At 36.3% G+C, this 13,222-nt stretch overlaps 1 protein-coding gene across 1 annotated transcript in view; it reads right to left on the reverse strand.

Moving 5' to 3' along the window:
* The window catches only part of MYT1L (myelin transcription factor 1 like), a 297,370-nt gene that overhangs the window by 42,746 nt on the left and 241,402 nt on the right, over window positions 1–13,222 (reverse strand). Inside the window, 9 exon segments of the mRNA XM_030447142.1 lie at window positions 6,182–6,225; window positions 6,227–6,251; window positions 7,160–7,281; window positions 8,987–9,141; window positions 9,144–9,222; window positions 11,565–11,595; window positions 11,597–11,676; window positions 11,678–11,811; window positions 12,706–12,708. Of these exon segments, the coding sequence (XP_030303002.1) occupies window positions 6,182–6,225; window positions 6,227–6,251; window positions 7,160–7,281; window positions 8,987–9,141; window positions 9,144–9,222; window positions 11,565–11,595; window positions 11,597–11,676; window positions 11,678–11,811; window positions 12,706–12,708 (673 nt within the window).

Below are 13,222 nucleotides of genomic sequence, written 5' to 3' on the forward strand. Positions count from 1 at the left end.
TAAAACTTATTGCGACTACAGAGATGAAGTTGCTGCAGATGATGGTTTCTATACAAAGGACATTATCATAACACCACACAACATGAGGTTGGAAATGCTAGGTATAACCTACAGTGCCCATTTGAGTATTGAGAAGTGCAGGAACAGAGCCCAAGGTGTTCTGTTCTGGCCAGGCATGCATGCTGCCATCAAAGATAAGGTATCCAAGTTGAAATCTGCAATAATACAGGAAACAAAAAATGCAAAAAAACCCCACTGAAACCACATGAGATTCCTAATTTCACTGGCCCAAGGATCTAGTTGAACAAACCAGGAAAGATTTATTCCTTATAGACGAACTAATATTGGGGTTCTATGTTCCTTGATTTTGTTTTTAATAATTTAAATTAGATTTGCAAGCTAACTTGAAATTTATTAATACAATAAAACCCAAGATTTGTTTTACCATAACATTTCAGGTAAGTTAATAAAACACTGTAATTTACAAATGACTCACTATAGTAATTTTTAAACATTACTTCAAATACATCAGGTCTGGTCCTTGCAATAACATTTTCTATATAAAATAAATCATCAAAGTACCTATAAAGGTATCTGCAGATTCAAAGGATACATACTTAGCATCAAAATAGTATTTCATTACAACACACAATTACTTACTAGGCTCAACAACCTCAGCATTCAAGAAAAACTAATGACACCTTCTATTAATGTAGAAAAAAATACATAAATAACAGGGATAAAAAAGTGATAGCAAGAATGGAAAGGTTATTTATCTTGCAATAAAGAGTAATTCTCGAGGAGAAAAGTGAGTGAAAACTACATGATGGGTCTCAGTGTTACTGAGTTCTTAGGACAGATAGGATCTCAGCAGAAAAAGGGAAGGGAAGGGACAACACTCCTGCAAAGATGAAGCAACAAATATACACCTGTGCACTGAACATCAGAAACACCTCAGGTGGCAAACAGAGGATGCAGATGGAGAAAACCACCTCAGCAGCTAAAGAACTGTTTTGAGTACAAAAAGTGGATGCATATTGGGAGAGCTATCAAGATTTAAAAAGTATAGATGCTGATCAATGTCTAAGAGTAACCTCATTACTTGTCTAAAGCTGGGAAGGTTTCTGTGGTGTTTTACTAATATATCCTATTATTTTTGTTTCTGTATTTTAATTTTATATTTGGAGGAGGTCTATTTCTTGCAAGATCATTAAAGTGTGGAAGAAAATATTACTTTTTCACAGTAATATTTTATGTTATATATTCTTCAGAATAAATCCACCACAAGCTTCTCTGTTTCTGGGAGGATGTCCCTTCTTCCCAGTTGCTAGTTCTTGCTGGGAAAACTGCAGTAAAATTACACCAATAAAAAGTAAATATTAGAGATTACACTAACACAGGAAAGTTTTCCTATAAGAATGAGGTAAGGATATTCTTTCTATCCAGAAAAAACCTGTACTGCAGAATGATGCTCTTCCTAGAAGAGTTGTGATTAATAGGAAAAGCTTCAGAGAAGCTCAGCTTTCCATCTGAAATGGATGGAACACATTACTGGGATGACACATCTGGGAGTAGGGAGACAAGGTTAAAAGGAATATAAAAGAAAGAAGAGAAGACAGCCACCAAGAATGCAAAAATTAGGGCAGAGTGACATGGAAAGAAGAGGGAGATACAGAAATTCCAATTCTTACTTGATTGTGGGAGAAAGTGAAATTAGACTGAGCTCCTCACTTTGAGTAAAGAGATGTGGAAAAGTTCTCAGGCTTCACTGTAGAAAGGGATGTTAGACTGTAGCCTTTAAGTGCCATAGGGCATACCAAGAGATGTCCACCACATAATATTATTTGAGACTGAAAGACTGGGCATATTACAACAGCATCAGATAAAAATCCAAACTTGCAGACAGCTGCCTGAATTGCAAATCTCTCCCAGGTTCAGATCCATCAATATAAGCACTAATGGTATTTTCTGGCAGAAAACTGACTCAAGAAACAAGGGTAAATGCCAACAATTTGATAGCCAATTCCGAAGTAGACCAAGCTAATACCTACTTACCCTTTGAAAAACTGTGATAATTTTTATATTACACCAGCACTAAGTAGAACAAGGTTTGCCATTTTCTGGGATTTTCTAGTACCCAAGTTCTCTGGTTCTCATGTTGGCAGCACAGCAGGTAGAAATGTTCTCAGTCAGTATGCTGCATTTGGCTGGGATTGATTTACTGATGATCAAAATATGTCCTTTAAAAACAGTAATTAATTTTATTTGCTCGTTTAAAAAAATATTTTCAATAAGATTAAAATGGCTTCAAAATGTTGCTTTTTAATATTATTTATAATTCTACAATAGGCTTACAGTTCTGAAATAACAGTAACTGTTAGAAAAACACCAATGATAAGGAGTAGATAAGAAAACTTATGCGGAAAAGTCCCTGGGTAGGATTAAAATGGATTTAATTTACTACTATTTTAATATTGACATCAGTCGCTGGGTGCACTGTTAACTGCTTTGCCATCAAAGATAAGTTCATTCATCAATATGGTGCCTCTAGCTCCTTTAAAAATCAGTTGCTTTTCACAAGTACTCTAACCCAAATCGTAATGATGGAAAAGTTTGGATTCCTGCCAAAGAATAATTTCTTTGGAGACCCTTAGAGCTGTTAACTTCTTTTTTTTTCTTCCCAATACCAACTACTAAGAATTAAAGATAAAGAAATTTTTCTGTTATTTGGAAACCATAGGCCAGGCTGTGCAACTGCTTTGCTCTGCTGATAAACTGAATAAAGACTCTCACGTTTCCACTTGGGCTTTGGGGGAAAGTGGAGAATCGTACAATCTCTATGGTAATAAGCCTTAGAGAAGAGAAACATGGGTAGTAAGGAGTAATTAGGCTGACTATGGAACAATTCAATTAAAAGCTGCAACATTATTATTGTAAGACCCAAGAATGTGAGTGGTGGGAATTTATGGAGTGCTACATACAATACCCTGAGCATAACTGTTAAGCAAAATTAACTTTTTTAACTTTCCAGATTCTCATATTATTTTGATTATGAATATTACCTGAATGATATTATTCAGTTCAAATAACATCAAATAATTATATTATTTTAGGTGTCTGCTATTTTTTATTTTAATTGGGGCTTAAAAAGAATTGGCTTTTCAGCAAAATTCTGGTTTGGAAGCTGTATAATACATAATTTGTGTGTCTTGTCTGATGCACAGAGAGAGATGATTGTTATATAAAGGCTTTACCAGCACATACACAGTATTTGCTACTTAAGCTATGCATGGAAAAACCATAAAAGTAAAAAACTCTTTCCAAACCATGCATCCCAGAAATATGCTGCACTATCAGCTCTTGTACCACACTATCAAATGTTCTTTGTACCCCATGCACTAGGAAAATATTTGCCAGATATTGTACAGAGGTTGAAGATTATGGAAGATTGGAAGCAACTATGCTGAAAACTGGAACAAAGAATTAAAGATGAAGAAGAGATGGGAACAGTACAAACTGGAAGAGATGGGACAGAAGGGACCCTAACTTGGGATACAATAAAAAAATGTGTATACATTTCTCTCTACAGGCTGGGGCAGCAGCCAAGGTTACTGATTCTCACTACTCCTTTACCATGAGCAAAGAACATGTTACCAATGTTTCCCACCTCCTCCTGGTACCAGTCCCTCCAGAGCATTGTATCTTTTAGTGGTGTTTGTTACCACAGTAGTGCAGGTGACCTATACAGCGGGTAACAAAAGTTCCCATGGTGGCTGGAGGCCTGACAGAGAGAGAGTGAAACCCTACATTTTGGAATTTCTGCTTCTTTTCAGCTTGCTCTTTTTAAAAGCAAGGAAATTATACCCCAAAACCTCTCACAAAGAAATATAACAGATGTAAACAAAGTATTTCACAGTTCAAACATTTCAAAATCAAAATAATTTATGTAGCTTTGGTTTAGCTTTTGTACATATGGATTATCATTTACATGATCACATCTGTCTTTGGCAGAGAAAAAGAGCATAAATGAAATCTGTACAAAGGATGCTGTCACTAAGAGGACACCTAATTCCCTGCTTTGGGATATTTGTGAGAAATGGAAAGATACTTTATTGCCCTCTGTACTAACTTCAACAGGATGTACAGATAGAGGACAATAAAAATATAAATGTGATGGAGAGAGGAGATGGGCTAATTTGACCAGTGAACAATGTAGAAAAACTGGCAAAGGAAAACAAGGCAGAGTAAATGGCCCAAGTGGATGCTGGGCCTAATCAGAGCTTTTGGGGAGGAGAAAAGACAGTCCCATGGCTGTTCCGGAGCACTGGACTCCAAGATTAATTAGGAAACACTCAGATGCAATGGTAGTAACAAATGTGTAAGTGAATTGTTAGTTCCTGAGAGTACAGTTTAGAAAAGTGCAGTTAAGAACAGACAGGGCCATACATGGGCTGATTATGAGGAAAACAGAAGAAATTAATTAGTTGCTTATTCAGTAATTACTGTCTGCCCTGTGCAATGAATTACTTTGTTATCCTATGGAAAAATATGTGACCAGAAAATGAAGGCTTACCTTGTAATGAAAATGCAAAAGTGAACTAAGTTAGCCTTAAAAAATCTGCCTTTTTCCAACTTTTTCTAACTGCATTCATTTAACATAACTGCTAAATAAATAAATTATGCTAAATGCTAACTAATAGATGCTGGATGCAAAAATAAAACTTTAAATATGATTTAATCTTCTTCTCTTTCCTTTATCAAAACTTAAAATAGGTAGAGCTGTGGGGAGTTTGAATTTTTTTCTTCCTGCTCTGTATTAGGTAGGCTTCACTGCAGATGCTTGAGAAAGGCAGGAGAGATGGGGTTGTTCAGGAACACTTTCCTAACAGAAGTGGAATTTTTATAAAAGGTTAGAGCAGCAATTAAGTACACAAAGTATTATTCATGCTGCCCCAAAACTCTTGTCTGTGTCCTGTTTAAGCAATAAGGTTTCCTTGAACATCTACCACTTGACCTATCCCAGCCCAAAACACAGGTCCAGATCTGAGTTTCCTCGGGATTGTATGCCCATGTATCACTTTGCTTACACTTAGATATTTTCCTTGATCTCATTTACATCTCTTCCCCTTGTATATCACGTAGCCTTCTAGCAGTAGGTACCAGCATGACCTAAACTGATAGCTCCAAACCATTGCTTTTTGTAGGAAATAAATTGTAATTTTTGCACCCATTGTTTGAATCTCGAGAGTAGATTATCTAAGATTAGAGAGCAATATTACTGCAACAGCTTTCTCATGTTTCCTTTCTTATAATTCCCATGCTTTAGAGTTGTGTTTTTCATCAAGATATGTACTGTCTCCAGAAATGGTATTTAAGGCAATCATTTATGGCAATGACAATACTGCTTGCATGGCAGTGTGAGCTATCCACTCATACTCTACCCAATCTGTCCTTGCTACTTCTTGACATCTTTCCATATTAACCATAGTACACACTCAGGAGTACCACTACCCCACAGCACTGGCAAATGCTACACTTCTTCCATATACAGAGTTTTGATCAAGCAGGAAGACAGAACAAAGCTAAGTCTCATGATTCTCTAACTTTTACTGCTCACAATCATCACTCTTAAGAACTGAAAGGACCTGTAAACAATGCATTTTAAGTAGGGGAATAACTATAGTGAACACTAAAACACATAGTCAGATGAGAAAATGCATTAAGCTGCTAACAGTGATAAAAGCCCGGTGAAAATTATGCAGCCATTAGGGAAAGTAAGTTGTTTTCTCTTTCTTCTGATCTGTCTGAGAAACTGCAGCACTTTACTGGTTGTGTAATTACAAGTATTTAATCAGTCTAATTTCATAAGGAATTTCTGTTCTAACTAGCAAAATCAAACATTCAGGAAAAAAAGTGAATAGGAATTCCAACATTTATATGAAATTTCAGAACTTCTGGCTTTTCTCCATCCTTATCACCTAACAAATACACAAAAGAAAATGCTACAGCCACAGACATGTATAAAGCCAGCACTGAATGATATTTCTAGAGACTTTGACAAGTGTTCCAGGCAGTATCAGCCCCTTTTGCAGGAGTTCTCCAAACAGTGTTTCTAATTTCTGATTACAAACTGTGGTCAAATAAATATTTATAAAGAAAATATTTGTTCTTTATATCTTACTTGAGTTCTTGTGAGCTTGTAGCCAGCATACTTCGAATGCTTTTTGTCAGCCAAGGGACAGCCAGATAAACTGTAAGACATGGCAGGGCATACAAGTAAGTGAATCTTCTTGCTAACTGAACACTTCCAACAAACACAACATAAAAATTAAAAGTAAAAGTTTGTAATGCAGAAAAGCGATGGGGCAAGTGCTGTAATATTGAATTGTAATATAGTTAACCCTCTGAATATATTTAGGTATCAACATTACTTCCAAAATTACATACTGTAAATGTTCTTTTTTTGTTTGTTTCTCCATGAACTAGTAGCATGTAACAAAAATATTTGAGATTCCTGGGTTAACTACTTAAATGCTTAAGAATACTTTGGAAATTTTAGTAATCTATTTAAAAATAAAGACGTTTATACAACACACAAAATTAGCATGCTTTTAAGATCAACATATATTACTCAAAGGGTTAACACATAGTTCAACGTTTTACTTTGACAGCATTGTTGAGGTAAGCTGAAAACAATAAATTGAAAAGACAGAATCCACCATGAAAAAAATGAAGTCACACCTTCTATGTGAGGCGTATTACCAGTCACATGACCACTCCCATCACACCCTGGTGTTGGACATCTGCCACCAAACAAAAACAAAAACAGCCAAAATAGTAAGTATGTTTAAAAAAAAACTTTTAAAAGTTTCATTGTTTCCAGTTTAGCTGCAATGACTGCAAGGGATTTTAAGCATCCTAATCGAAAAGCTGCAAAATGAACAGGTTTAAATGAAATGGCGTCTCAATACAATATAGCATCATTAAGAACAAGCAATACACATTAGCTTATCACTTTACTTAACTGGCAGTTTGAAACATTATATGCTGCAAATGTTGCATGCTCATACTGCAAGGCGTATATGTACTCGTTGTTTAAAGAAGACAAAGAGAGAAAAGGTTAAATGAGAAAAATAATTTCACCTCACATTATGCTTACGTTATTAAATCCTTTTTGCTCTCTTTGCATTGAGGGTATTTGGGTTTAGGACTTGGGATTGTAACTTCCCCAGGATACCTTCTTTCTTCAAGCGTCTCTTGGAAAGGATCCAAATCTTCTGGCTACAAGCAAATAGACAGGCATTAGTTTCAGCCAGGTGAGGTTAAAACTTACGCAGAGATGCAAGGCAGAGTCATCAGATGCAATCCTTTTTTATCCTGTTCTGATGCAGAAAATTAATGGCATTATTTTACATCCCTTGATATATTAAACCTTTCAATAACACTTCAATATTTTGATGAAGACTTCACAATATGTGGAATGTATAGTTTAACTAATTAAACAAACAAACAAAAAGGGCAAAACACAGCTTTTCCTATGCTGTCATATTATTTTCCTTTGAAAGAATCAGTGGGTCTTCTAAAGTAACGGAAAAACAGAAGCAAGGGGAAAAAAGATTAAGCATGAAAAAGCCATCTTAAATAATATTTTAACTGTTCAGAAAATCACAAAGATTAAATAGGAGCAATCTCGCCATCTACACACAGAATCGCAGCCTGGGATAAACTTCAATTTATCTTGCAAAATATGACTATATAATTTAGAATTAACTTTAGTGATGCGTTCAGAAATTCAAAATCATCTATGGATGAATGCACTGATTCAGTGATTCCTGCAGATGGTGCTATGAACACCACAGTAGAAACAGGGAGTCCTGCATACTCTGAAAAAAACCATGCTGTCTGGTTTACCTCACATTTCCTTGATAGTGACAGATTTCCTCCTAACTGCAGTGAAATTAATAGGAAAACTGCAATTAACACCAGAGCTAGAATGCTTTCAGTGTATCTTGTGAAAATGCCACTCTGTTATGTGTTTTCAAAGCTACTGAAAATAGTCTTATATTTTAATTAAAGTTGGCAAGAGATGTGCTACACATAAATGATTAGCCTAATTTGCTGTTATAAACCAAGGAAAAAAAACCGGAGGAAAATGTCTAGAATTCTCCAAATGGCTAAGCTGCAGTCAGTGCAGCATTGTAAAATGCACAGTGGATGAGGCTGAAACTCTAGAAGGAGTGACATTAAAATTGTCAGCAGAGCTCTTCCATCTCCTGGTTGCTCTAAGTTTGAAAAGTAAAATAAATTTTCTAATATAACTTTTTTATTTGACTCTTCTTTTTAAAGGTTTCTTCTGTTGCCTTGGTATTATGAATTGAAAAGTAATACTTATTCTAATATCCCTTCTTTGTCTTCTTGAAACAAAGTATTTCACTAATACAGGCCCTTTCACACACACAGCTATCAGGAGTGTATAGGTAAACTAGAAGAAGATTAGCTGAAACAGTTGAAAGCTTACACTACACTCTGCTGCTTTTGTTTAATTGATCAATTTTGAATTACATGTAATCCATTCTTTCAAATGCTCAGCATACCATTTACGGTTCCAAATTCAGGAGGATATCTTGTCTTGAGAGCTGATTATGCCAGTATTAGACAGTTATGTCAACTGGCTTATACAAAGTAATGCAATCTGGATATACAGAAACATCTTTGCTGCAGAAAATATTTGTTAACAAGATGATGCTGTTAGAAAACATGATTCACATTCATGGCTCAAATGTTTTCTTATGGAACTTAGTCACAAATCAGATGTGTGCCAGTATGATATAGTCACAAAGATTAACCAGCAGAAAGTTCTTTTTGTAGAAAAACCAACATGTTTCTCACATAATAATTTTGTTTCCTCTTTCTCTCCAAATTTCAGAAATACACCGAATTACCAAAATTAGGTTGCAGCAAGAACTAATAGATGAAAAAGACATACATTGATCTCTTTGGAATCGTCCTCATCTATCCTACTGGGCTTCATTTTAGTGTAGTCCACTGGCAAGTCCCAGCAGTCGCCCTCGTTCAGCTGGTAACACCGGTTATTCATCACCGCTTGCCGCTGTGGGGACATTGGCTCCAGTGGTGTCAAATGGTACAGCAACCATCTCGCTGCCTCTGCTTGTTCATGCTCAGATCCAACGTCCCATTTTCATCGACTTCCATATCAGGATTCTGTCAAAATAAGAAAAATATTGTTAATTCAGCTTCACACAAGCAAACTGTTATCTCTGTGTGTTCTTCAATCGGATTGCCTAGCAGAATGATAAAATGCTTTTCCATTCCTGTATAGATTGTAAGCATCGAGCCCCCTCCCACACATAGCATGATGCTGTTACACAACATTAATGCTGCTAAAGTTGATTTCTTCTGGAATGGCTAATCTGATGAGTAGGGGAAGAGGAGTGAGTCTGAAGACCCTCCTGACACCCAGCACAAAGGTGCAAAATTTGGAATGAAAAGGGAAATCCCTACAGGTATTTTCTTGCATTTGTCTTTATGCTCTTGATTTATTCTCTGACAAGTGAGTATCTATGACGTAACGACTGTGTAATTCTTGTTTCCAGTCCTGACACCTGTATGATTACAGTAACAAAAAACAGCTAACATCAAATAATCCTTGTTCATTTACCATTAACAGTCAAAGCTTGCTTAAGTGATGTCAGAAAATTAAACAGGGAGGTAGGGTACCAGAACAAGTCCTTTCGGACACCATTTGACATTGAGGAACTGCATTTAGATTTCGCAGCTCCTTCCTTACAGATGTAAATCTATGAAAATTTCCTATCTTTTATAATCAACAAATTTAGGTAGTGGAATAGTTGCAACAATAGTTACACCAATTTCTGCAGTGATTGACATACTGTGAAAAATAGGGTGAGCATGGGCTCTGGTTTTTTCTTTTATAGAAGCAAAAAAGGTTGTCTATTACATTAGGTGAAGAGAATAATATATATTAAAATTAAGATTAATTTTAAAAGCTAAGGACAGATAGAATAAAAATGCCCACAGAGAATCCCTCATCCTTTTCAAAAATGAAACAGTGAGAAATTTGGTTTCAAAACTGATGTGAATACAACTGTCTCCTCTTATGCCTAATGACTTTCTCTCCTCTGGACTAACAACAAGGCTGCAGAAAAGCACTGTGAATGCAAAATCTCTCTTTCTGAATTACTGCCTTTTGACAGAGCATATATCTAATTGGCACTATCCTGCTAATTTAATTTAGAAAATACTTGCTGATCTTCTTAGATTCACTCCTTCAGTCTCTATACAGAATAACATATTAGGAAAGAGGCCCCTCCTGGTTTTGACCAGAAGATTTTTTTTACATGCTATTCCAGCTTTTCCTATCCTGTTCATACAGAGAACAACCACATTTTTTTTACATGCCAGAATGAGATCTCCCTCTTGAACAGTAATAATAAATTAATATAAAAAGCAGCATTTGAAAAAAAGTCACCAGCCATTCTGGCTCAAATAATGATTATCAATAACACCTACTACTGCTACGAGTTTAGTCTACTATGAATGATCATGCAGTTTTACACAATGAGGAGAAGAAAACCTTTTTCTGTATGTAGAAGCACAGAATATGTCTGCCAGCTCAAAAGCAGTTCTATAAGCACAATAAAACTGTTTGCACTGCATCTGCCTACTTAGCCATTCTAGTGGTCTCCTATAGGTAGCACTCTGCTGTTTGCTGGTGCATGCTACTTATTTCCTAACAGCTATCAGAGATGAAACAACGTTTATAATGAATCCAGCAAATCTTTATTGAATGTTAATAGCACACTGTTTTTTCTTAAGATATAAAGCTTAACAACAAAAGCTTTTACTTGCGTCTCCATAGCAATTTCATAACAAACTGAGGCTCTATGAACATTCAGAACATTAGTGAGCCTGCTCTACTGTTAAGCACATTTAAAGTCTCTTGTACTGGGGGATCTGTTCACTTTGAATGTATTATGCAATAGCTTTAGAACTGTAATACTGCAGACAGGCAAGAATTATAACAGACAAGTAACAGAGTTCGTTATGCTAGATCTTAAAACCTTAGGTCCAATTTCTGATTTTTTAAATGAAAATATATCATTACATCCTAACCCTTTCACAAAATGTGTGAATCAGACAGTGTTTAGCAAAACAAACAGTAGTACATTAATACCACTGGAGCAACCCAGACATCTTTTCATAATTATAGATCGTACAAGTAAGAGAAAAATTCAAAAACGAGGGAGTACATGCTCTCAGTATCATCAGTTTATGCACCGATTGGGATTTCCTGAGATACTTGTGAGGAATTCTTCATCTTTTTTTTTTCCCCTGCTTTAGCTGAGCACTAGATTATGTTAATTTTGAGGGGAAAAAAAAAAAAAAAGGAAGAAAAAAAAAAAAGAAAAAAAAAAAAAAGAAAAAAGAGCAGATATACTAAAGCTATTATTTATCTATCAGGGCCACATAACAAGTGCAGTAAAGAGAAATCTTTATCAACAAACAGAATTACTAATTTTTACCCTTGCACAGAGATCCTGAGGCTTAGTGGAGGGTTCTGAGCATCTCCCTGCAGCGAGTGGAGAGATTCAGAATAGCAGTAGCAGCCATGTGTGCTGCCTCCATGTCATGAGTTATAGTCAAAGCTGCTCTTGCTGCAGGTACTGCTGGCACTGCTGCCTCCACCACAACTCATATTGCTGCTGCTGCTAGGGGCATAACTGCTTGTTGTGCTGCTGGTTGGACTTGAATTCTTACAGTAGCGTTTCGCTGTGGGAGAAATATGACAAGGATGACTCAAAAGAACGAGCATGCTGCATAAGTGAAGAGAAAAACAAACTGCTGGAGGTGAAATTTATAATGAGCGACAGTAACCAAATGCCCAAAAAAAAAAAAAGCCTGCAATAAGAATGATGGCTGTATTTCTTGATTTCTGTCTTTGACTTTTATGTTACGTGTGAGTTTATATGAAATAACCTCCTGTATAAATCTGCATGATGTAGTCATGAATTATCTGACAAACAGGCTGGATTTAGAAAACAATAAAAACACAGAAACACTGCTTTTACCCCACACATATAGTCAGACAGAAGCAGGATCTATGTTCATTAATTTTTATTAATGAGGGACAACATAACACTATGGGATCTTTTCCCTTCTACATAAGTAAACTGTTAATTTAAGTCCTAGGACTCCTCAGTGCTGCTGGAGATCAAGCCCACCCTGAGACAGATGGGCTTAGTCTCTGGGCCACAGTGCTACCCATATGTCCTCAAACCCCACACTTGCTCAAAGGTTTCTTCTTCCTGCATCACAGGCAAATACCATCACACTGGTCATCAGAAAGGAGAGGAATATGATGTAAGAAAAGAGGTGGTCATGTGAGTTTTACCATGCTTTGCACAAAGGAAGCAGCAGTGGCAGTATACATGGAAAAACAATAAGGACCAGGACCCCCACCCCTTCCTGCTCATGCCAGGGACTGGCACTCAGCTGTACCCTGGCTGACAGAAGCCATGACTGGACACAGGAGAACAAGCCACTGACAAAGCTCATATCCAGTCTATCTAAATTCAGAGCTGCTGATGCTTCTAAGAACTGCTCATCCACAAGTATCACAGTGATAACAGAAAACAGCCCTATTAACCTACTTATTTCTCTAACCATCTTCCCGAATAAGCTCTTTTAAAATGTTTTTATAAGAATGCAAGACAGTGTCAGCCCATCTCCTAAATCTAAAAGTTCACATATTTTCCTAAAAAAATAAAAATCCAGGTCAGGCAATATATATATGCATATCACAGTGACTACTTCTACTTAAGATGGAAATGTATACTGCAGAGATCATACCATATAGAACAGTATGACAATAACCAACTAGCATGCTGATTAGAGAGCTATACAAAAAAGGTCAGGCCCTAGCTAGAGCTGTTCCGTGATGGGCTCCATTTAAATGCCAGACTCTTCAGGTGTATTTGTCTGAGCAGACGTACATATAATAATCTTCCCCCACGAGCACAGCACATTTGTGAACCACAGGCTGCTTGCTAGCCAGGGTTCAAAAGAAGAATCTGAAAGCAAAATACCTCTGCAAGAGCTTATGTCGTCCTCCTTTCTCTAATAAACTGAAAAAAAATCTTGGTGTTATTTTTACAGTAAAGGAAATAGTGTTTCACTTAAT

The sequence above is a fragment of the Calypte anna genome, chromosome 3 (genome assembly GCF_003957555.1).
Source record: "Calypte anna isolate BGI_N300 chromosome 3, bCalAnn1_v1.p, whole genome shotgun sequence".
Taxonomy (NCBI): Eukaryota; Metazoa; Chordata; class Aves; order Apodiformes; family Trochilidae; genus Calypte; species Calypte anna.